This window comes from Mustela lutreola, chromosome 1 (genome assembly GCF_030435805.1).
Source record: "Mustela lutreola isolate mMusLut2 chromosome 1, mMusLut2.pri, whole genome shotgun sequence".
Taxonomy (NCBI): Eukaryota; Metazoa; Chordata; class Mammalia; order Carnivora; family Mustelidae; genus Mustela; species Mustela lutreola.
In genome coordinates this window covers 154,762,253-154,787,973 of record NC_081290.1, presented here as the reverse complement: position 1 = coordinate 154,787,973, position 25,721 = coordinate 154,762,253, and the positions used below count along the sequence as shown (strand labels likewise).

Below are 25,721 nucleotides of genomic sequence, written 5' to 3'. Positions count from 1 at the left end.
TTTAATTAATTTATAATTAGTAATTATTAAATAATTATAATAAATAATTTATTAATAAATAACAAAGAAGAGACTTGTGGACTCTGAGAAACAAACTGAGGGTATTGGAGGGGAGGGTGGTGGGGGATGGGTGAGCCTGGTGGTGGGTGTTGGGGAGGGCAGGTATTGCATGGAGCACTGGGTGTGGTGCATGAACAATGAATTCTGGAACACTGAAAAGAAATAAAATAAAATGAAAAAGAAGAAACAAAACAGATGAACATAGGGGAAAGGAAGGAAAAATATAGTAAGGTAAAGAAAGGGAGGCAAACCATAAGAGACTCTTTAGAGAACAAACAGGATTTTCGGAGGGGAGGTGGGTGAGGGGTGGGGTAAATAGCTGATGGGCATTAAGGAGAGCACTTGGGATGACCACCGGGTGTTATATGCAAATGATGAATCACTACATGCTACTCCTGAAACTAATAATACACTATATGTTAACTAAACTGAATTTAAAATAAAAATAAATAAGTGCCTTTATATACATGTAATAAATAAATAAATAAAATGGGAAAAAAAGAATATTCAAATATTCCCCAATATAATACTATACAGCATTAAGAATGAATAAACTATAATTGCATCAAACAATATCAATTAATGTCATAAAATAATGTAGATTAGAAGCCAGGGGCGCCTGAGTGGCTCAGTGGGTTAAAGTCTCTGCCTTTGGCTCAGGTCAGGATCCTAGAGTCCTGGGATCGAGCTCCATATTGGGCTTCCTGCTCAAACGGGGAGACTGCTTCCCACTCTCTCTCTGCCTGCCTCTCTGCCTCCTTGTGATCTCTGTCTGTCAAATAAATTAAAAAATAAATCTTTAGAAGAAGCCAGATACAAAGGAGTACCTACTATATGATTCCACTTATATAAAGTTTAATAATAGGTGCCAGGGTTTATGGTATTAGAAGCCAGGCTAGGGATTAACCTTTGTGAAACAGTGACCAGTAGTGACCAAGTTACTGTAATAATCTCTTTTCCATCTGGATGCAGGTTACGTGGGAGCATTAAAATCGTGAAATTATTAATTGATGATCAGTGTATGATCAGTATATTTTTCTGGTTGTATCATACACTTGAAAAAAAGTTTTTAGGGCATGTTTAATAAGGAATAAATTAATCAAAAGAAAAATCATGCAGACAAAGAATTTAACCATGAGATTATTTGCACAGAAGAGACACTAAATTGCTTCTAAATAAAGAGAAACAATGCAGACACAGAAACACAGGCTAAACCATCATTTTAATGGGTTAGTACAACTGAGAAAGACCTGGGTCCCCAGAGCAAATTATCAGGAGCCCCAGATACTCAGATACCTATTTTCCAATTTCTACAGGTAAATACTTTTTGTCAATGCAGCACAGATATGCACTACTACAAAAAATATTATATTTTTCTTTTTTTCCACATGATTTCCTGCAAACTCTATTGTTTCGCCAGCATGTAGAAAAGACTCTTCTTAAATACATATTCGGTCTACTTCTAACTGTCAACAGAAACAAGGGTCAATGCACAGAGTTCTGCAGGGTCGTGATACCATGGATAAAACATAACAAATCAGATTATGTTTTATTACTTTTTAATGTTAAATTGGATGAGATCAAAACATCCCAGTCATGTTATAGCTGAGTGACTTCTTCTCGGTGGCTCTTACTTTCCAAAGCCCCTTTTTATTATAAGTCATCAGTTCCCATGGTCCCCACTTACTTGAATCACTAATCAACTATATGCAGGTACCAGGGCCCAGCACATTCAGCTTGGGACTCTTTGCCATGGAAAGAACATTAGAGAAGTCCCAGGAATCTGCAGAGGCCCTATACCAGGAAGCATGCCAGAATCTGTTAAATAGTACCAAGGCAGTTTGAGATCATCAAAGTTTCAGCTTGAAGAAGAAAAAGATCACTGACCTGGAATTAGAGAAGCCCATGCTTCTAGCCCTGCATCCCAACAGCATTCTGTGTGATTTTTAGCCAAGTACCTTATTACCTGCCTTGGCTTTGCCACTGGGTACTTGAAAGCATGACATGGGATAATGAGGTGAAACAGTGTACAATGCCTGAAACCCATTCCTAAATCTTTTGCTAGTCTTTTCTCCAACCCTAAGACCAGGGTACCTCTGGAAGCTAAGGGGTGGAAAGGGTTAGTAGGAAGGTATCCACTCAGCAGGTTCATGGACCCATCTGTTGGGCCTTTGCAGTACAAGAATAATCCATGAGGTATGACCAAAGTCCACTGGCAAGCAAACTTGCCTGCCATGTGCCCGTTAGTCCTGAGGCACCCTTCTGGGCACAGAGAAGTCCAGCAGCAATACAGTGCACCATGTCCTCCCACCCAGAACGGCAGCAGTCTCAACACAATCCTCATCTGGGCCTGTCTTTTGAGTACTTCACACTTGACCTTTAAGTGATACCTTTTGAATATGAAGGTCTGGGCAGCTTTCTGCAGACCCCAGCAAATGACGAACAAAAAGTGTTTGAGAACCTCCACTTCAGTGACTTCAGTAGACCTTCTTCAAATTACCAAGTTGCTAGTTTCTGGGCAGAGGGTAAATTCTGTGCAGAGGTAAATTCAGACCCCTCCCACGGGTGTTCCCAAGGATCCCATCATGCGGTAAGTTAAAACTTTGGAGCAACCAGCTTGGTTTGTTAATTCTGCTTAGGAGTGCAAATTCTAAGAGTCCTGAAGGAATGGTCTCCCTCCCACTCCCAAATCCTACCTGTCTTCTAAAAGTCTTGTGCTTTTTCTCTGCCCCACTTCTGCCAATATCATAGGTCCAACTTTCCTCTCAAACTTCACAGACTCCCCAGACCAAAATCCAGAACCATCTTCTTCACAGGAGAGAATGACCTTTGACCTTTGCCATGTGTCCTTTAAGTGTGTCTTCTCTCTATTTTCTGGAACAGTCCAAAGTGTCCATCTCTGTTCACATGCCTTCCTGTTTCAGCTTCCTTCATCCAAGTCCTGCTTTCTTCTCATTCCCTCTCCTTTCATTGTTTGTAAATGCACAGGGAGAATATTTCATTTTACCTGGTGGAACAAAGGAAAGCAAGACAAGGACCACAAGGACCATGAGTAAGCTCTTCATAGCTAAACCAATAGGGAAAGAGAAAACTGGAAGGTAAGAGAGAGTCACTCTATATGTAGCACTCTAGACATGGGGACCTGCATGGCTAGTGAAACTTTCAGGAATAAGAACATCTGCTTGCTCCACTGAACAGTCCAAAAAACTAAAGGTCTGGCTTAGAACATGATATCTCATCATTAAAATCTACTTCCTTAGTGCCACTTACATGCTGGCAACGGAACACACCCTGTGTGAACAGACCTAGTCTAGCCCTGGTAGGATGCTGTGTGAATATCTTTGTATCTTCACTGTACATCCATTTAACAAGCACCTGCAATGTGTAGAGAACTATAAGGCTGCAAAACAAAATGTTTTGCAAAACAAAATGTTTTCAGAGGTTGTTTTTAATCTCTCTCTCTCTCTCTCACACACACACACACACATGCACAAGTAGCTATTATTTTCCCATTTTATTTTTTTAAGATTTTATTTATTTTATTTGACAGGCAGAGATTACAAGTAGGCAGAGAGAGAGAGGAGGAAGCAGGCTCCCTGCTGAGCAGAGATCCCGATGCGGGGCTCAATCCCAGGACCCTGGGATCATGACCTGAGCCAGAGGCAGAGGCTTTAACCCACTGAGCCAGCCAGGTGCCCTATTTTCCCATTTTAAAAGCAAATAACATGCGTTTCAGGTAGAATAAATGACTTTCCCCAGTTGACACAGATTGCATATGGCAACAACATAATTTTTCCTGACTCCTGTCTACAGAAGAATTAAAGTATTGCCCAGACCACTTCTAGTGTAACATAATCTATTTACAGAACATAAGAGCTTCCCAGAGAGCATGGGAAAATCCCTCTAACACCACCAACAGGAATCTAGAGAGTACACTACATGCTACGGCTCCCAGTGAGCACACCCTTTGTTTCGGGCAACGTGAGATACACAACATGAGATTTTAATAGAATTCCTGCTTTAAGATAATGAAGGTCAAGAGTGCTTGACAGTTCACAAAGTGTTTTAAGCTTTACAAAAGCTCTATCGGATATTATACAAAGAGTACAGAACCCAGAATCAGAAATTTGAGTTCTGATCTGGACTCAGATTGATGAGCTTCTAATAAGGCACCTGCTTTACCTCTTCAAATGGCAGTTTTCTCACCTGTAAAATAGATCTTACACCATCAGTGCTACCTATTCCGAAGGCTTGCTAGGAGGTCAGATGAGGCAATTGTGAAAAGTCCTTTATAAAATGTACATTTCTGGTACAGTTAGATCCATATAACAGAAGAAGACATTTGAAACTGGATATAGTGGAGATAGTGCTCCTCCAACTAGTGAGCAGAAGAGCCAGAACAAAAACCGAGTTTTCCATTACTCTCATGGTTTTTCACCATAGTGTGTGTGTGTATGTGTGTGTGTGTGTGTGTGTGTGTGTGTATCACTTCACTTCAAAAAGTTTCTGATGTGATTAAGATCATAGATCTGTGGAAGACTCCTAAAAGAATTACAAAGCAAAAAATCAGTAAGTACAGAAAGAGTAGAAAACAGGAAACCCACAGGGGAATGATCAAGCGAGCATAAGGCGACTAAAGGACACTCTCCCAAGGATCACATTCTAACCTGGAGCATTAGCTACAGCTAGACCTACATTCTCTCACACCATCTTCCCGTTACCTCCTCTTATCCAACCAACCTACCCACCGTCTAACTTCACTCTTTTCACAGTGCCGTCCAGAATCTCAGTTCCTTCTACTTTACATCTTTTCCCCCAACATACCTGTCCACCTTTGGGTCCCAGTAAAACGCTGGGCTCTCCTCTGAGGACATTACTTACTAGTAGCCTTGGTGAAGGGAGGCAGTTCTTCTGCTGAGGCTCCACATACCATGAGACAGGCAAGCAGCATTTCACAATCTCCTAAGAACCCCAGGTTCTTTCCAGAACAATAACAGGCATGCCCCTGACACCTCCTTTCCCTCACCCCACCCACACCAAATCTTACCAATTCTATTCTGACACACAGCTCACACCCAACCATTTCACTCCATCTCCACTACCACCATCAACTCAAGGCACCACCATGATTAAGCTAATTAAACTAATTAAATCCTCCTAACTGGTGTTCCATATTATTTTTACATATTTACTATTCAGCATTCCTGCAGTAGCCAGAATAACCTTTATAAAGGGTCATGAAATTGGGTCATGCCTTTGCTGTGCCTAAAACCTTTTATTGGCTTCCAGTTGGGCTAAAATACAAAGTGCTTACATGGAGGACAAGGTCCACCCTGATCTGGACCCTGGTTGCCTCTCCCAGCCCAACTCCTTTCATTTATCCACTCCCTCACTATCTTCCAAGCCAAAGGACTGTGCTTTTTTTCAAATATGTCTACCTAACACTTTTCATGCATGTTATTCATACATTCTAGAAATATGCATCAGCTTCTCCTCCTACCAATCTTCATCCAGCATTTATTCAATTAAAGGGATGGCCTCAGCCTCTTCCAGAGAATGAACTTTCTTCTACTGGACTACAAGCTCAGTAAGAGCATGGACCATGCATACCACATATACATGACATTACTTCCTCCAAACCCAATTTTTTTTTCTGGGATGCTGTATTAGTTTCCAAGGACTGTCACAACAAATTACTGTGAACTGTGTGGCTTAAACAACAGAAATGTATTGTCTCACAGTTCTGTAGGCTAGACATCTGAAATCAAGATGCATGTAGGATTGGTTCCTTCTGGCGACCCTGACAGAAGGATCTGTTCCAGGCCCCTCTCCTAACTTCAGGTAGCCTCAGGCATTCCATGCTGTGTGAGTGGATAGTGTAGATAGTGTAGATAGTGTTCTCTGTGTCTTCACATTGTCTTCCCATTGTATGTGTCTATGCCTGTGTCCAATTTTGCCCTTCCTCCTTCTTAGAAGGATATAGTCATACTGGATTAGGGTCCACCTCAATGACCTCATCTTGACTTGATTATCTACTGAGACCCTACTTCCAAATAAATTCACACTCATAGGTGGAATGGAGGTTGGAACTTCAATGTCTTTTGGAGGAACACAGTTCAATCCATAATAAGTCTTAACTCTCCATCTTTCTGGGTAATATCTAGACCCAAGTGATATCATATCAAATAATTTTTTTGAACACTAATTCTCATTTTTCTTCCAACACACTACACAGATGAAAAGTCCTCCACAAAACTGCTTCTACTCCTGGATTTCTGAAAGCCGTTGGGGAACATCACACAATTCTGCAGTCAGGTGGAGTTTAGAAATTAGGTCATTCCTTTTAAGTATCCTAGTCAAGCTTAGATGTTAACTGCTCTCACCACCCACCACAGGCCATCCTAACTTCAGCAGATGATTTTTCTTTGTATTTCAGAAAAAAAATAGATGTCAGAGGGTTTAAATCACCCAACTTTACACTCTTTTCCTACCCAACTCACCCACCAAGCAAGCATCTACTTATAAATGCATATGTACTTTTCCTCTTTTCTTTCCACTTCCAAGGAATAAGTATTGATTCTCTTGCCCAAATCTTATCCTCCCCTCCATGTTGTTAGCACACTCTCACCCATCTCTTAAGTTATATTGCTTTGCAATTAATCCCTTCTTAAAAAAATAAAATAAATGTGTTTATTGTAAAATATACAACACATGTACAAAAACACAAAACAAATTTGGTGTTTCACAAATTATTTTAAATTAACCCCACAATAAACACCACCAAGTTCATAAAGCAGAACTTTGCAGCCACCCCAAAAACCACTTCCATACTCCCATTCCAATCATAATGCCCCCAAGTTACTAATTTTTTTTAAAGATTTTATTTATTTATTTGACAGACAGAAATCACAAGCAGGCAGAGAGGCAGGCAGAGAGAAGAGAGAGAGGAGGAGAAAGCAGGCTCCCTGCTGAGCAGAGAGCTGGATGTGGGGCTCAATCCCAGGACCCTGGGGTCATGACCTAAACTGAAGGCAGAGACTTTAACCCACTGAGCCACCCAGGTGTCCCCCAAGTTACTATTTTTTAAAAGACTTTTATTTGTCAGGGAGAGCAAGCAAGCACAGTAGGAGAAGCATCAGACAGAGGGAGGAGCAGCCTCCCTGCTAAGCAAGGAGTCTGATGAGAGACTTGATCCCAGGCCTCTGGGATCATGACCTGAGCTCATGGGTTCTCAGGACCTGAGCTGAAGGCAGATGCTTAACTGACTGAGCTACCTAGGTATCCCTCCCAAGTTACCATTACTCTGATTTCACCAAATTTTTAAATAGTTTTTCAGCCAATTATGTCTCCTTGCAAGCTAAAATTTCATCTTGCCCATTTTTTTAATTTAATTTGGAGGGGGTATCATTTTATCTATATGTTCTCCCTCCTAATTTCTTAAAATTTATCAGTTGACAAGCTTTGGACATTTAACCTGCAGAGTCCCCCACAACGTGGATTTTGCTAATTATACACTCACTCATGGTACAGTTTCACTTGTATGTCTGCCCAAATATTTTCTGAAAATTGGCAGCTAGTTCCTGAGGGTTCATCAGATTCAGGTTTAATCAGTTTAGCAGGACTATAGGTTTTCTTGTGTGTTTTCATCAGAAGACTCATAATACCTTATCTCTCTTTTTTTTTTTTTTTTAAGATTTTATCCATTTATCTGACAGAGAGAGATCACAAGTAGACGAGAGGCAGGCAGAGGCTCCCTGTTGGGCAGAGAGCCTGATGCAGGGCTTGATCCCAGGTCCCCAAGATCATGACCCATGCCAAAGGCAGTGGCCCAACCCACTGAGCCACCCAGGTGCCCCACCTTAACTCTCTTTTTGTGCTTTCAGTAAACATTGCTACCCAAAGCCTAGATCCATTCATTCATCAAGAGTTGCAAAAGGGTGGTATTCTTTTTTTTTTCTTTTCAGTGTTCCGGAATTCATTGAAAAGGGTGGTATTCTAATTCTCAATGGTATTTTTACAGAAATAGAAAAAGCAATCCTAAAATGTATATGAAACTGCAAAAGACATCCAATAGCCAAAGGAATTCTGAAAAAGCACAAAGCTAGAAGCATGTCACTTACTGATTTCAAATTCTTAAAAAGCTATAGTAATCAAAACAACATGGTACTGGTATAAAAACAGACATGTGGACCAATGGAACAGGCTCAAAAGCCCAGAAATAAACCCAGACATACATGTTCAACTAATATTTGACAAGGAAGTCAAAACATTAAATTGAGAAAGGACAGTCTCCATTATATGTTAATTAAAAAAATAAAATTTTTAAAAAGAGAGAGAAAGGACAGTTTCTTCATTAAATAGTAGTAAGGAAAAAATGTATATTGACATGTAAAAGAATGAAACTAGACCCTTATGCCACTCACACAAAATTAACAAGAAATGGATTAAAGACTTAAATGTAAGACCTGGAACCATAAAACTCCTAGAAAAAATAATAATAATAATAAAAGAGTTTCTTCACACAGGTCTTGTTAATGATTTTTTAGCTATGACACCTAAATCACAAGCAAAATAAATAAATAAATAAATAAATATTAAAAAACATGTGGAACTACTTCAAACTAAAAAGCTTCTGAAAAAGAAATAATAAATATTTAGATCCTGGATGCCTTCAACAGCAAGACATGAGTTCCCTGACCCACCAGCCCAGGTCTGGGTGCCTGCATCTCCACCACCCATGGAACAGAGTGCCTGGCACCCGCACGAAAGCAGTGGAGAGGCCCGCTCAGCAGTCAGAGCTGACTCCACTTGAGACTCACCTGGTGGTTGTCCTGCCTCTTCCCCTGTCCATTCCTGCTTTGGAGTTCTAGCCCCTCGCTGCACAATGTCTTAATTCCTCAAACCCATCTCCAGTTCCTGTAACCTCAGCGTCCCCACTTCATACTCATCTGTCACTACCATATCTTGGGGCTTCTGGTCCTTTTGGGCCTCATTTGCCTCAAGGTCCCATTTCTTTGTGCCTCAGCGCCCTATTCTCTCCAGACCTTGCGTCTCAGGACTTGTGTATCTCGGGGTTCCCCTCTGCTCACAGCATCCTTCACCCTGCTGCCTCTTTGCTTTCTCCTCTCTTCCTGAGTTTCCCACCTCCTCAGTGTCCATTCTCCACCTCTATCTTAGATGGCTTTGTCTCACTTCCTTCCTGCTGGGACATATCCTTGCTATGACCTCCCTGCTTCCTGCCACCTTTCTTGGTGGCCCATTGTTCCCCCATGAGAGGCAGTGCTGGTTGCAGGCAGTCTGTGAGGAAGGGCTGGAGCCAGACCCAAAGCTGGTCCTCTCAGGAAGCACAGTAGGTCTAGGGTGGGCCTCTGGTGGAAGGCAGTGGGTGGGAGCTCACAGAACCCCTGAAGGGTTGCCCTGCCATCTCTGCAAATGTGATTCTGTACAATTTGGTGTTAGCAATAAAACACAATGTATAAAACAAAAAAGATATAAGAGCCGCATTTCCCCAACTTCTGTATTTACTTCAACATGCCTGAAATTGAGGCATCATGCCAGTTCTTCCCACATCCCCACTTTCTCCTCCTTTATAAATTAAAATCAGGGGCACCTGGGAAGCTCAGTGTTCGAAGCATCTGAGCCTTGATTTCAGCTCAGGTCATGATCTCAGGACGAAGAGATTGGCCCCAGATGGGGCTCCACACTCAGGCAAGAGTCTGTTTGTCCCTCTCCCTGTGCCGGCCACCCTCTTCCTCTCTCAAATAAATAAATAAAATCTGAAAGAAATAAATAAAATGAAAAGCATACCCAAAAGCACTTATCCTGAATCTTGCTCTGATGCAACAGCTTAAGATATAAAATCTCCTAGGCAACAGAATGTCAATTAAAACTTGTTTTGGAAAAGTGTCTTCAGTTTAAGACGAAATGCTTTGGGTGCCATTGATGTTTCAAATTCAAATATATATATAAGGTGGCAAGATTAATGGCGATTTTCCACCCTGTCATCTAATAGTAAAACTTACAATTCTTAGTGACAGAGAAAATCCTGAAGGCAACTCAGGAAAAGAAGTCTGTAACATACAATGGTAAGAATATTATATTGGCAGCAGACCTATCCACAGAGGCCTGGCAGGCCAGAAAGGATTGGCATTGATATATTCAGAGCACTAAATGAGAAAAATATGCAGCCAAGAATAATATATCCAGGTAAGATAAAAAGATAAAAAGCTTACAGGACAAATAAAAATTAAAATAATTTGCAAACAACAAACCAGCTCTAAAGGGAATATTGAAAGGGGTCTTCTAAGCAAAGAGAGAGCCTAAAAGTAGTAGACCAGGAAGGAAGAGAAACAATATACAGTAACAGTTACCTTGCAGGCAATACAATGACACTAAATTCATATCTTTCAATACTTACACTGAATGTAAATGTTCTAAATGCCCCAACCAAAAGACACAGGTCATCAGAATGGATAAAAAACAAGACCCATTGAGGGCGCCTGGGTGGCTCAGTGGGTTAAAGCCTCTGCCTTTGGCTCAGGTCATGTAATCAGGTCCTAGGATCGAGCCCCGCATTGGGCTCTCTGCTCAGCAGGGAGCCTGCTTCCCTTCCTCTCTCTGTCTGCCTCTCTGCAAACTTGTGATCTCTGCCTGTCAAATAAATAAATAATTTTTTAAAAAGAAAATAAACAAGACCCATCAATATGCTGTCTACAAGAAACTCATTTTAGACGTAAAGACAACTCCAGATTTAAAGTGAGGAGGTGGAAAACAATTTACCATGCTAATGAACATCAAAAGAAAGCTGGGGTGGCAATCCTTATATCAGATAAATTAGATTTTAAGCCAAAGACTATAATAGTAGATGAGGAAGGACACTGTTTCTTACTTAAAGGGCCTGTCCAACAAGAAGATCTAAAAATTTTAAATATCTCTGCCCCTAAAATGGGAACAACCAATTATATAAACCAATTAACAACAAAATCAAAGAAACACCTTGACAGTAATACAATAATAGTAGGGGACTTTAACAACCCCTCACTGAAACGGACAGATCATCCAAGCAAAGATCAACAAGTAAATAAAGGCTTTAAATGACACACTGGACAAGATGGACATCACAGATATACTCAGAACATTCCATTCTAGAGCAACAGAATACACATTCTTCTCTAGTGCACATGGAACATTCTCCAGAATAGATTACATCCGGGGTCAAAAATCAGGTATCAACCAGTACCAAAAGATTGGGATCATTCCCTGCATATTTTCAGACCACAATGCTCTGAAGCTAGAACTCAATCATGAGAGGAAATTTAGAAAGAATCCAAATGCACGGAGGCTAAAGAGCATCCTTCTAAAGAATGAATGGGTCAACCAGAAAATTAAAGAATTGAAAAAATTCATGGAAACAAATGAAAATGAAAATACAACTGTTCAAAATCTGTGGGACACAGCAAAGGCAGTCCTGAGAGGAAATTATATAGAGATATAGCCCTTCTCAAGAAACAACAAATGTCTCAAATGCACAAACTAACCCTACACCTAAAGGAGGTTGAGAAAGAAGAGCAAATAAAGCCTAAACCCAGCAGGAGAAGAGAAATCATAAAGATCAGAGCAGAAATCAATGAAATAGAAACCAAAAGAACAATAGAACAAATCACCAAAACTAGGAGATTGTTCTTTGAAAGAATTAATAAGATTGATAAGCCCCTGGCCAGACTTATTAAAAAGAAAATAGAAAGGACCCAAATTAACAAAATCATGAATGAAAGGGAGAGATCACAACCAACACCAAAAAAATACAAACAATTATAGGAGCATATAATGAGCAAACTATACACCAGCAAATTTGACAATATGGAAGAAATGGATGCATTCTTAGAAATGTATAAACTACCAAAACTGAACCAGGAAGAAATAAAAAAACCTAAGCAGACACATAACCAGTAGGGAGATTGAAGTAGTCATCAAAAATCTCCCAACAAACAAGAGCCCAGGGCCAGACGGCTTCCCATGGGAATTCTACCAAACATTTAAAGAAGAAATAATACCTATTCTCCTGAAACTGTTTCAAAAAATAGAAATGGAAGGAAAACTTACAAACTCATTTTATGAGGCCAGCATTAACCTGATCCCAAAACCAGACAAAGACACCATCAAAAAGGAGAATTATAGACCTATACCCTTGATGAACACGGATGCAAAAATTCTCACCACAGTATTAGCCAATAGGATCCAACAGTCCATTAAAAGGATTATTCATCACAACCAAGTGGGATTTATTCCTGGGCTGCAAGGTTGGTTCAACATCTGCAAATCAATCAATGTGATGCAATGCATTAATAAAAGAAAGAACAAGAACCATATAATACTCTCAATAGATGCTAAAAAAAGCATTTGACAAAGTACAGCATCCCTTCCTGATCAAAACTCTTCAAAGTGTAGGAACAGAGGGTACATACCTCAATGTCATCAAAGCCATCTATGAAAAATCCACAGTGAATATCATTCTCAATAGGGAAAAACTGAGAGCTTTTTTGCTAAGGTCAGGAACATGGCAGAGATGTCCACTATCACCACTGCTATTCAACATAGTACTAGAAATCCTAGCCTCAGCAATCAGACAACAAAAAGAAATAAAAGGCATCTGAACTGGCAAAGAAGAAGCCTAACTCTCACTCTTTGCAGATGATATGATACTTTGTGTGGAAAAACCAAAAGACTCCACTCCAAAAATGTTAGAATTTATACAGGAATTCAGTAAAGTGTCAGGATATAAAATCAATACTCAGAAATCAGTTGCATTTCTATACACCAACAAAAAGACAGAAGAAAGAGAAATTAAGGAAACAATCCCATTTACAATTGCACCTGAAACCATGAGATATTTAGGAATAAACTAACCAAAGAGGTAAAGAATCTGTACTTTGAAAACTATAAAGTACTCATGAAAGAAATCGAGGAAGACACAAAGAAATGGAAAAATGTTCCATGCTCATAGATTGGAAGAAAAAATATTGTGAAAATGTCTATGCTACCTAAAGCAATCTACACATTTAATGCAATCCCTATCAAAATACCATCCATTTTTTTCCAAAGAAATGGAACAAATAATCCTAAAATTTATATGGAACCAGAAAAGACCATAAATAGACAAAAGAATGTTGAAAAAGAAAGCCGAAGTTGGCAACATCACAATTCCAGACTTCAAGCTCTATTACAAAGTTGTAATCATCAAGACAGCATGGTACTGGCACAAAAACAGACATGTAGATCAATGGAACACAATAGAAAACCCAGAAATGGACCCTCAACTCTATGGCCAACTAATCTTTGACAAAGGAGGAAGGAATGTCTAATGGAAATAAGATAGTCTTTTCAACAAATGGTGTTGGTAGGGTGCCTGGGTGGCTCAGTGGTTAAACCTCTGCCTTTGGTTCAGGTCACAATCCCAGGGTCCTGGGATCAAACCCCACATCAGGCTCTCTGCTCAGATGGAGCCTGCTTCCTCCTCTCTCTCTGCCTGCCTCTCTGCCTGCTTGTGATACCTGTCTGCTAAATAAATAAAATCTTTTTTTAAAAATCATAAGAAAAATACATTTATTTTAAAAAATGGTGTTGGTAAAATTAGACAGCCACATGAAAAAAAAATCAAACTGGACCATTTCCTTACACCACATACAAAAATAGACTCAAAATGTATGAAAGACCTCAGTGTAAGACAGGAATCCATCAAAACCCTTATGGAGAACACAGGTAGCAACCTCTTTGACCTCAGCCACAGCAACTGCTTCCTAGAAACATTGCCAAAGACAAGGGAAGCAAGGGCAGAAATGAACTATTGGGATTTCATCAAGGTCAAAAACTTTTGCACAGCAAAGGAAACAGTCAACAAGACCAAGACAACTGACAGAATGGGAGAAGATATTTGCAAATGACATATCAGATAAAGGGCTATTATCCAAAATCTATAAAGAACTTAGCAAACTCAATACCCAAAGAACAAATAACCCAATCAAGAAATGGGCAGAGGTCATGAACAGACATTTCTAAAAAGAAGACATTCAGACGGCCAACAGACACATGAACAGACATACTCCACATCACTCGGCATCAGAGAAATACAAATCTAAACCACCAGTCAAGGGGTACCTGGGTGCCTCAGTGGGTAAACTTCTGCCTTCAGCTCTGGTCATGATCTCAGAGTCCTGGGATGGAGCCCCACATCAGGCTCTCTGCTTGGTGGGGAGCCTCCTTCCCCCCTACCCTGCCTGCCTCTCTGCCTACTTCTGATTTCTCTCTCTCTGTGTCAAATAAATAAACAAAATCTTTAAAAAAAAAAAAAAAAAAAAAAGCCTATCTGTCAGAATGACTAAAAATTAACAAATCAGGAAATGACAGATGTTGGTGAGGATGTAGAGAAAGGGGAACCCTCCTACACTATTGGTGGTAATGCAAGTTGGTGCAGCCACCCTGGAAAACAGGATGGAGGTTCCTCAAAAAGTGGAAAAATAGGGCTACCCTATGACCCAGCAATTGCACTACTGGGTATTTACCTTAAAGATACAAATGCAGGGATCCAAAGGGGCACGTGCACCCAAATGCTTATAGCATTTATAGCCAATGTTTATATAATGTTTATGGAAAGAACCCTTGATGTCCATCAACAGATGAATGGATAAAGAAGAGTGGTATACACGCACACACACACACACACACACACACACACAGGAATAATATGCAGCCATCAAAAGAAATGAAATCTTCCCATTTGCAACAATGTAGATGGAACTGGAGAGTATTATGCTGAGCAAAATAAATTAATCAGAGAAAGACAATTATCATATGATCTCTCTGATATGAGGAATTTGAGATGCCGGGTGGGATTTGTGGGGGTAGGGAAGGGAAAAATGAAGCAAGATGGGATTGGGAGGGAGACAAACCATAAGAGACTGTTAATTTCACATAACAAACTGAGGGTTGCCGGGGGGTGAGGGGAGGGATAGGATGGCTAGGTTATGGACATGGGGTAGGGTATGGGCTATGGTGAGTGCTGTGAGATGTGTAAGCCTGTTGATTCACAGACCTGTACCCCTGGTGCAAATAATACATTGTATGTTAATAAAAATACATTTTTAAAGATTTTATTTATTTATTTGACAGACAGAGATCACAAGTAGGCAGAGAGGTAGGCAGAGAGAAAGAAAGGAGGAAGAAGACTCTCCGCGGAACAGACAGCCCAAAGTGGGGCTCGATCCCAGGAGCCTGGGATCATGACTGGAGCCGAAGGCACTGAGCCACCAGGCGCCCCAATGAATTTTTTTTTTTTTTTAAAGAAGTAACAACTGTGACAGAGGTCACAAATTAACTTGCTCATTTGAGTGAAAAAATAAAATCAGATTTTTTTTCTGAAGGAAAGTAAGGTTAATTAAGCTGATTCATTTGATTACTTTCTTTTTTTAATTTAAACTCAATTAGCCAACATATAGTACATTATTAGTTTCAGATGTTGTGTTTAATGATTTGATTAGTCTCTATGGTGGATATTCTCCATGGATAAATGAGTTAAAGCTGAAGTTCTCAGTTTCAATGAAATGCATTTAAATCACATGATAAGCTAAAAGCAGCTATCAAAAAATCATATTGGCGAGGCACCTGGGTGGCTCATTGGGTTAAGCCTCTGCCTTCAGCTCAGGTCCTGGGATCAAGCCTCGCATCGGGCTCTCTGCTCAGCAGGGAGCCTGCCTCCCCTGCCTCTCTGCCTACTTTTGAACTCTGTCAAATAAATAAATAAATAATCTTTTAAAAAATCATATTGGCAAACCTATAGAAGTTAAAAATATTTTAATTTCCCAACTCTTTATGAAAACAGGGTTAAATGGGATGACTCTACGTAATTCAAAGCCTTTTTGGTAAACTTAGAAGTTAAGAAAGCAATGACTCTAAGGCCTGAGTAATAAATTTGTTCATAAGTCAGTTGTTTGTAATTCTTTCATTTCAGCAAAATTGAGCAGAGACATAATTACTTGTCAACTGATATGGCATTTTTAAAATTTTAGATCACTAATAATTTTTTGGCATATAACTCAGAATTTAAAGAATGGAAAGTGCTATCACAAAACTCCTATATCCATCCACTCATTTTTCAAGCAAGTTTTTTTAATGAACTTCATCTAAAAACAGGAATGGAACTCATTGTAAAATCTTACTCTAGTAATAAGAAATATTTATCTAAAGATAGGTGAACCAATTGAAAAAAAAATTTATCCATCTTATTGGATATACATTTCCAATCAAGTTTTACTTTTAAATTGAACTACCTGTCAAAATCAATTTTATATTTATATTATTTTCAGTCGAATATAAACAATAATGATAATGACCACTTGGTCCAGAAAACATTTCTAACACTAAAGCCAGACACAAGAAAGATTAAACATTTCTGCCCTAGCTCACCTTTCCTTTTCACAGGCCAGTTTCTGAAAAGAACTGTGTCCATTTGTTCTTTTTTTTTTTTTTTTCAGCATAACAGTTCACTTCCCACTTACTACCATCTCTTCTTTGCATCATCACCAAAAAAAAAAAAAAAAAGTCACCAATATCCTCTTTCTACCAACTTCAATAAACATTTTCCCCAACCTCATAGCAGTATTTACCAATATTGATTATCCTTTCTAGCTACCTTAACTTGATCTTTGATTACTGAACCCATACTTAGGGTTTTTCTCCTGCCTCTCAACAATCTTTCTTAGATCCCCTTGTAGACTCCTCTGCTGCTGCTTGTCCTTTAACTGTTAGAATTCCTCAAAGTTGTCTTCGAGGCCTTGATTCTAATTTCACTCAAGAGAATTTCCACCCTCATCTTTTGCCCCACAACTTCCAAAGTCATACCACATATCCCAGTGTCTTTCCTGATTGTCAGCCAGCCCATCTGCTCCCAGACTTGTGCGAAGAGTCTGGGCATTAAACAGGCTATGTTGAGTGTAACACTTGCCCCCAAATAATGTTTGTGTACCAAATAAAACCACTTTATACTTCTGTACTTTCAGGTATTTTTATTTTATCCTTTAGAGGGGATTATTTTTAATTAACATATAATGTATTATTTGCCCCAGGGGTACAGGTCTGTGAATCATCAGGCTTACACATTTCATAGCACATACCCTTCCCAATGTCCATAACCCAGCCAAACTATCCCTCCCCCTCATCCCCCAGCAACCCCCAGTTTGTTTTGTGAGATTAAGAGTTTGAGGGGAGGATTATTAAAGGATTAAATAAGATGATGTTGTTGAGGCAAAATTGCTGGCCCCATGGTCAGTGTCCTTAACATTAGCTATTATGAAAACTATGGTGGGGCACCTGGGTGGCTCAGTGGGTTAAGCCGCTGCCTTCGGCTCAGGTCATGATCTCAGGGTCCTGGGATCGAGTCCCACATCAGGCTCTCTGCTCAGCAGGGTGCCTGCTTCCCTTCCTCTCTCTCTGCCTGCCTCTCTGCCTACTTGTGATCTCTCTCTGTCAAATAAATAAATAAAATATTTTAAAAAAAACCAACTATGGTTTGTATGAAGTCCAAAACAGAACTAACTTCTCCCTGTTCAAAACTGTTGCTCCCCCTGCCTCTAATCAATGAACGAACCATTATCCATCCACTCAATTACCCATGCTGGAAACTTGAACACTGTTCCCAAGTTTTCCCTTTTCCTCACTCTCCCCATTTTTTTTTTAAGAATTTATTTACTTATCTGACAGAGATCACAAGCAGGCAGAGAGGGAGGCAGAGAGAGAGAGGAGGAAGCAGGCTCCCTGCTGAGCAGAGAGCCCAATGCGGGGCTCGATCCCAGGACCTTGGGATCATGACCTGAGCCGAAGGCAGAGGCTTTAACCCACTGAGCCACCCAGGCGCCCCATCACTCTCCCCATTTTAAGTCAAAACCCAAGCCCTTAAATGTCTCTGGACATTGTCCACTTGGGGTTTTTTATTTCCATTGTGCCCTACCCTAGCCCAAGTCAAGAGATCTGCTTCCTGGATTACTGTAGCAGACTCTAACGAGTTTTCTTAACTCCACCCTTGACCTCCACAGCACATTCTCCAGACACAGTGATCCCTTTAATACATCTGAATACTTTGCTTCTTGGTCCGAAGCCTTCAGTTGTGTCCTACTGTTCTGTATGACAGAGCAAAATCCCTTCTTTAGAATCATGAACAAGAGCTACCTGACTTCCCTTCACCTTCGCTCACCCAAATCCTCCATACCTTCTTCCTTCTCTGAGTTTACACATACAACGCCTCTGGGTGCAAGTGCTTTTCTCCCTACCCTCGCAATCATCATTTTGCTGGTCCAAAATTTACCTTAAAACTCAAATTTGAGTAGCAGGTTGGTGATGCTTTTTTAAGACTCTCCTGCCCCTTCCAGACCCTATCACCCACATGGTTAGACAATGATCCTTTATATTCCTGAAGCAGTCATACAAGCCTCAAACAATGTACTTACCCATCATGTTTTAATTTATTCTGTCCCTATCAGCCTGATAGCTCTGAACCATTCCTTACTTACCCATGATAAAAGCTCAAGAAATAGTTGAAAAATGAATAGGTAGAAACTTTTTGTGCTATTTTTGCAACTTTCTTATACATCTAAAATATTCTAACGATTGATACTGGTTAAAAAAAATTAATTTAAAAAAAAAAAAAACCTTTTTTCTTGGGCTGCTTGGCTGCCTCAGTCCCTAGAGCATGTGACTCTTGACCTCAGGGTTGTAAGTTTGAGCCCCATGCTGGGCATGGAACCTACTTAAAAAAAATTGTTGGATCTTTACATATTACATTACATGCATTTAGAAAGAGACAGAGTTGGGGCACCTGGGTGGCTCAGTTGCTTAAAGACTCTGCTTTCGGCTCAGGTCATGATCTCAGGGTCCTGGGACCGAACCCCACATCGGGCTCTCTGCTCAGCAGGGAGCCTGCTTCCTCCTCTCTCTCTGCCTGCTTCTCTGCCTACTTGTTATCTCTGTCAAATAAATAAATAAAATCTTAAAAAAAAAAAAAGAAAGAAAGAAAGAGACAGAGCAATACTGATTCCATGACTATAGTGAACTTATTATCTAGTAAGGGAGATAAAATAAATAGAAATCATTCCTCCAGGGTTATATGAAGTCACAGACTTTAGGAAGTGTAATGTGGTAATCTGTATGGGACCTGGAATGATAAAGCGACCAGCAGGAAGGGAAGACAGAAGGCAGTAAAGTGAAAATTTTCCATACTGTTAGCTAGCTGGTTGAGGTGACTAAGAATTGAAATACAAACCAGACCGAAAAAACATACCCTGACTCACAAAGCACATAAGTGAGAGTGAACTCAGCAAGATGGGGGAATTGGAGCTCCCCTGCTGCAGTCATCCCACAGCAACAACAATTTGGCAAGCAGCCAGTCACAGAGAAAAGTACCTTTGTGGGAGCTCTGGGATCCAAGTGGTAGACTGTGAAAATGGAGCCCTAGACCAAGGAGGGCTATATTTGTGAAAGCAGGCCCATGCCTCACTGATTGCAGTCCCAACTACAGACCTGGAAATGACCCCGTACTCCTGGGATCTCAGCTACAGCTCCATCTGACTTTAGTCCTGCAACTAACACCATTACCAAGGGGCCTGCAGGAGTCATGCACACCCATGCTCCAAGTTACAAGTCTACTGATTGCAATCCCAACTGTGAAACCTGAGGTGACTCATGACTCACCGCCAATCCCTCTTTGCCACAAGTCCTGACTTCACAAGCACCCATCCATGTCCCAAGGTGAACTTCCCAATGTCAATCCAACTATAGATCCTAAAACAAGTTATGGCACTATAACTCAGTTCCAGCCTCCAATAGAAGAGGGCTGGGAACCCTTCTGCTAGCCCACTAGGAACCCACCAGGGAACAGATTCATCTGTGCCCTGGGAGATAAGTTCATGATTCAGTCTGACTGTGGATTTTAAAGGGGTCCTATAAGCCAGATCCAGTCACTCTCAGACATAGTTCAAGAGTGATCCTGCCTGCACAGGGACCCAGAGGGAGACACACCCATATGTGTCCCAAGTAGCCAGGCTTACCAACATCAGTCTGACTGCAGATCCAGAAGCAGCTGTGTGACCAGGTTCCAGAACCACCTACTGAGTCGAAGAGAAGTTTTGTCTACCCAGAAACCTAGTAGGAGGCATGCCAGTCTATGGCCTGGACACAGGCCTACAGACTTGGGTCCCAGCTATCAACAATGAAGCAGCCCTGTTACTCAGTTCAGGTCCTCTCAGCCGTGGTCCACAACAAATTCTTCCCATGCAGTAACCTACTCAGTAACCTACCAGGAGCTCCCCTCAGGAACGATAAGGGAGTCACACCATCTGTATACCTGATAATCCCACCATCTGTGGACCTTGAAGTTGACTCTTGGATCAGCACAAGCCCACTGATTAAATTCCTGCAGGCAGACCTATCCATCCAGGGACCAGACATCCAGGGACCAGACATGTCCATCTAAGCACGGGGTAACAGGCCTGCCAACTATGCATCTCACTATACACCCAAAAGCAACCATGTAAACTGCTTGGTGCTCAACTTTGACCCTGAAGACAATACCACCACCCTGAGGCTCCAAATGAAAAAATCTTTATCCACCAAAAACAGTCTATAAAGACTTGAAGAGGTGTTTGCTCCTTCAAAGGCACAAATACAAATGCAAGTCTACATGGATCACAAAGAATCAGGTCACCATCAAAGATAGTAACACAGGTTTGGTAACCAACCCCAAGGAAATGTAGGTCTACAAATTGCCTTACAAAAAATTCAAACTAATCATCTTTAATCAATGAGATGCAAAAAAAAAAAAAAAAAAAAAAAAAAAAAAAAAAAAAAACAAACTCATACAACTAAATGAAAACAGAAAAACAATGCATGAATGAATTCAGAAGTTTAATACAGAAAGAGAAACCATAAAAGTGGTCACAAGTTGCTCTTCTGCAAAGACAAATGAAATGAAAATAAGGTTGATGGGAAATAAACAGTTTCTAAGAAGAAAAGGAAAGAAATAGAAATCATAAAAAGAACCAAACAGAACTCTTGGACCTGAAGAATACAGTGACAGAAATGCAAAATTCAATAGAGAGATTCAAAAGGAGACTCAACCATGCAAAAGAAAGAATGAGTGAACTCGAACATAGGTCATTTGAAACTAGTTAGAGAAATAAAAAGAAAGAAATAAAAAACAATGAATAAATACATGGGACATATGAAGCACTATTAAGGGAATAAATATATGAATTATGAGGGTCTCAGAAGAAGAGAAAGAGAAAGGGGTAAAAAGTTTATCTAAAGAAATAAAGGCTAAAAATTTCACAAATCTTGAAAGGGATGAAAATTCAGCTGGTTGAGGCTTATAATGCCCAAAACAAAATCAATCTGATGAAAATTACCCCAACATCTGTAATCAAATTTTCAAAAATCAAAGACAAGGAGAGAATTTTTTTAAGCAGCAAGAGAAAAATGACTTGTGACTTGCAAGGGAATTCCCATAAGACTTCCACCAGATTCACACCAAAAACCTTCTAGGACAAGAGGGAGTGGAATAACATATTCAAAGGGCAGAAAGGAAACAAAAACATCTAACCAATATTATAACCAGTAAAGCTTCCTTTTAGGAATGAAGAAGACATCAACAAACAAAGTCTGAGGGAGACTATCACCACTAGATTTGCCTTCCAAAATATGCTAAAAGGTTTTTTAAGTAAGCAAAAGATCATTAAATAATAATATGATCAAACAACCCAACTTTACATCTTAAGGGGTTAGAAAAAGGATAACAAAGTAAACCCAAAGCCAGCAGAAGGAAGGAAATTATAAATATTAAAATATTAGCAGAGACTATAAAAACAATAGAAAAAATAACAAAACTAAGAGTTGGTCTTTTGAAAAGATATACAAAATTGACCATTATCTAGAATAATCAAGAAAAAAGCAAAGAACTAAAATAAAATTATAAGTGAAAGAGGAGACATCACAACTCATGCCACAGAAATACAAAGAATAATAAAAGACTGTTATGAAATCACAAAGCATGCTCAGCTCAGCCCAGGAAGAGATCATGCACATCCCACAGCACCCTACGATAAAGACATTGTTGAGGGAGCTTGAGCTATCATGAGCTATCATGAGGAGCTTTCCCAACTTTAAGATATATCACCAGGGAAGTGCACTCCATCCACCAGATAAGTCTCAATATTAATATTATTTCAACTTTGGGTAGTACATATTAGGACATAAACCAAGGGAAATCAATGTAAGATGTGTGGACCTCAAGCTCATATCAATTGGAAACACTATTCTCTGGACGAACCCTCACCAGTGTAATTCTCAGCATAGAATACTCCAACTGTGTATACACTCCAGCAGGGCATAAGAGGCTCCCACCGAATCACCCTTGCTGCAACCAAGCTGACATAGAATATTCCAAACCCGGAGGAGGAGTTAAGATGGTGGAAAAGTAGGGGGACCTTAAGCTTGTCCCATCCCTTGAATACAACTAGATAGTGGTCAGATTGTTCTGAACACCTGAGAAATCAATCAGAGACTTGAGCAAACAAATGCTACAAGTCTACAAGTAGAAAAGTGGCCACAGTTTGGAAGGTAGGAGTTTCAGAAGCTTGAATCTGGTGTGGTAGAACTTAGGATGTGGCAGAGAGAAGATAGCCTGCTTTAGGAGGCTACTACAAAGTATTATAAGCAGCAGAGCATAGAATTGGAACTTTTAGAAGTCTGCTACAGTGAGGGTCATGCCTGGCTTAAAGGTGTTTAGGTGGTATAGTGGGTGGAATCACCGTTGCACATCTGGGATATTTCGGGGAGCAAGAAGAACGGGTGGTGCCTGAATGCAGCAGAGCTCTTGGGCATTGGAGCAAGGAAGCCAGATGAGAATCAATTAAGTCTAGGTGCCTGCTTTCTGCTTGGTGTTGCCATAAACTGTGAACCACTGCACATTTGTGAGACAACTTTCCTGGGATGGGTCCAACAAAAGGCAGAAGCTTGGGGAGATTTCCCCCAACCCCACCTGCAATTACAGTGCCAGTCCACACTGCTCCAAAAATTTGGAGTTGAAACTCAGTCACATGTCCAAGATTAGGGGGAAAAAGAAAAAAGAAAAAAAAAAAGTTCTGTCCCAGGCTGGGTGAACACAGAGTTTTGAGAGAAACCAGGGACACAAGAGTGATTGATTACTTTTCTGTGAGGGCTCACCAAGGAGAGCTGGAGGGTGCAAATTTTTAGCTCTGGGGCTAGAGATCTGGGCTGGGCCATATTCCTCCCACCCATCAGTCCTGAAAGCCTTCAGGGAGCAAAACAGCTCCACTTAGTGAAGTCCAGAGCTGCTTACACCAAGCCCTGCTTCCTTGTACCCTGGAGAAGCATTGCCATTAGGCAAGTCTACCTGAGAATCAGTTTAACAGACCCCTCCCCCAGAAGACCAGCACAAACAACTACTTCACATCAAGTTTACTGATCATAGAGGGCTGAAAAGCTTCAGCTCTAGGGGTAAACAGTATGTAGAATTCTTTGTATTTTTATTCTTTACTCTTTCTGTATTATTTTTTTCAATTATTTTATTTTTTCAAATTTTCTGTTATTTTTATTTTGTATTTTTATATTTACTTTACATTTTTTTCTTTCCTTTCATTTTATTTTACATACATGTTTTTCTTTCTTATTTGGGGTTCTGGTTTCTTTTAACAAGTGAACCAAAACTTTTTTAGTTCTGTTGTTGTTGTTATTGTTTTTGTTGTTTTTCTTTTTCTATTCTGGACAAAATAACAAGATGGAGAAATTCACCCCAAAAGAGAGAATGGGAGGTAGTACTCTCAGCCAGGGATTTAATGAATACAAATGTAAGTTAACATGTCTGAACTAGAATTTAAACAATGATTATACAGACACTAGCTGAGCTTGGAAAAAAGCATAGAAGACACTAGAGAATCCCTTTACTACAGAGACAAAAGAACTAAAATCTAGCCAGGCACAAATTACAAGTGCTATTACTGAGAACCAGTCCTAAGTAGAGGCCACTAAAATGAGGAGATATCAAATAGAAAAGCAAATCAGTGGTATAGAAGATAAAATGGTAGAAAATAAGAAAGCTGAAAAGAATATGAAAAGAAAACTATTAGATCATAATGGTAGACTTAGGGAGCTCAGCAAAGCGAAATAATATCCATATATAGGGGTCCTAGAAGATGAAGAACAAGGAAAAAGAGGCAGAAGTTTTATTCTAACAAATTATAGAAGAAGTTCCCTAATCTGGGGAAGGAAATAGACATTTGAGTCCAAGAGGCACAGAGAACTTACCTCAAAATCAACAAAAACAGGTCAACACCTAAACATATTATAATGAAACTTGAGAATTACAAAGCTAAAGAGAAAATCCTGAAAGCAGCTCGGAACAAGAGGTCTTAACCTATGAGGGTAGACACATAAGGCTGACAGCAGACCTGTCACAGAGATCTGGCAGGCCAGAAAGGATGGGAATGATATATTCGACATGCTAACTGGGAAAAATATGCTGCCAAGAATACTTTATCCAGTAAGGCTGTCATTCAGAATAGGAGAGATAATTTCCTAGACAAACAAAAACTGAAGGAATTTAGTTTACTAAACAAGCCATGCAAGAAATTTTAAAAGGAGACCCTCTGAGTGGAGAGAGAGATGAAAAGTAATAAAGACCAGAAAGGAATGAGACAATCTACAGGAACAGGGCCTTTACAGGTAACACAATGTCACTAAATTCATACCTTTCAATAATTATTCCAAAAGTAAATGGACTAAATACTCCAATCAAAAGATATAAGGTATCAGAATGGATTTAAAATACAAGACCCATCAATATGCTGCTTACCAGAGACTCATTTTAGACCCAAAGACACCTCCAGATTGAAAGTGAGGGCATAGAGAACAATTTATCATGCTAATGGATGTCAAAAGAAAGCTGGAGTAGTCATCTTTACATCAGTCAAACTAGATTTTAAGTCGTCACGGGGGGTATTGGGAAAAGTTTTCAATTAGCAATAATCGCACCTTGGATAAACCTCATTGGCTACAATACTGCCACTGCACAAAGCTTCAAACTAGATTTTTAAACCAAAGAACATACATAGGAGATGAAGAAGGACACTATATCATAATAAAGATAAAAAATTTAAAAATATATTTTTAAAAAGCTGTAATCATCAAGACTGTATGGTACTGGCACAGAAACAGACACATAGATCCATGGAACACAATAGAGAACCCAGATATGGACCCTCAACTCTATAGTCAACTAATCTTCATCAAAGCAGAAAAAGAATATACAATGGAAAAATGACAGTCTCTTCAACAAATGGTTTTGAGAAAACTGGATCACCATATGCAGAAGAATGAAGCCATTTTCTTACACTATACACAAAATAAACTCAAAATGGATGAAAGACCTAAATGTGAGGCAGGTATCCATCAAAATCTTACAAGAGAGCACAGGCAGCAACCTCTTTGACCTTGGCCACAACTTCTTGCTAAACACATCCCTAAGTGCAAGGGAAACAAAAGCAAAAACAAGTTATTGGGATTTCATCAAGACCAAAAGCTTTTGCACAGCAAAGGAAACAGTC

At 39.8% G+C, this 25,721-nt stretch overlaps 1 protein-coding gene and 1 pseudogene across 1 annotated transcript; both read right to left on the bottom strand.

Moving 5' to 3' along the window:
* Nucleotides 1-1,356: 1,356 nt before the first annotated feature.
* DEFB135 (defensin beta 135) lies at nt 1,357-3,125 on the bottom strand. The gene is made up of 2 exons (XM_059155506.1): nt 3,068-3,125; nt 1,357-1,526 (listed from the first exon to the last, which is right to left on the bottom strand). Exons 1-2 carry the CDS (start codon nt 3,123-3,125, stop codon nt 1,357-1,359), a joined length of 228 nt encoding a protein of 75 aa, XP_059011489.1.
* Nucleotides 3,126-25,034: 21,909 nt separating this feature from the next.
* LOC131822792 (U4 spliceosomal RNA) lies at nt 25,035-25,194 on the bottom strand (annotated as a pseudogene).
* Between the last annotated feature and the right edge of the window lie 527 nt (nt 25,195-25,721).

What these genes read in the sequence shown, in the direction of transcription:
- DEFB135 (XM_059155506.1), bottom strand. Translation starts at nt 3,125, where the DNA reads ATGAAGAGCTTACTCATGGTCCTTGTGGTCCTTGTCTTGCTTTCCTTT. An exon ending in GCTTTCCTTTGTTCCACCAG is followed by an intron (nt 1,527 to 3,067) that starts GTAAAATGAAAT and finishes TTCTGTTGACAG; the next exon opens with TTAGAAGTAGACCGAATATG.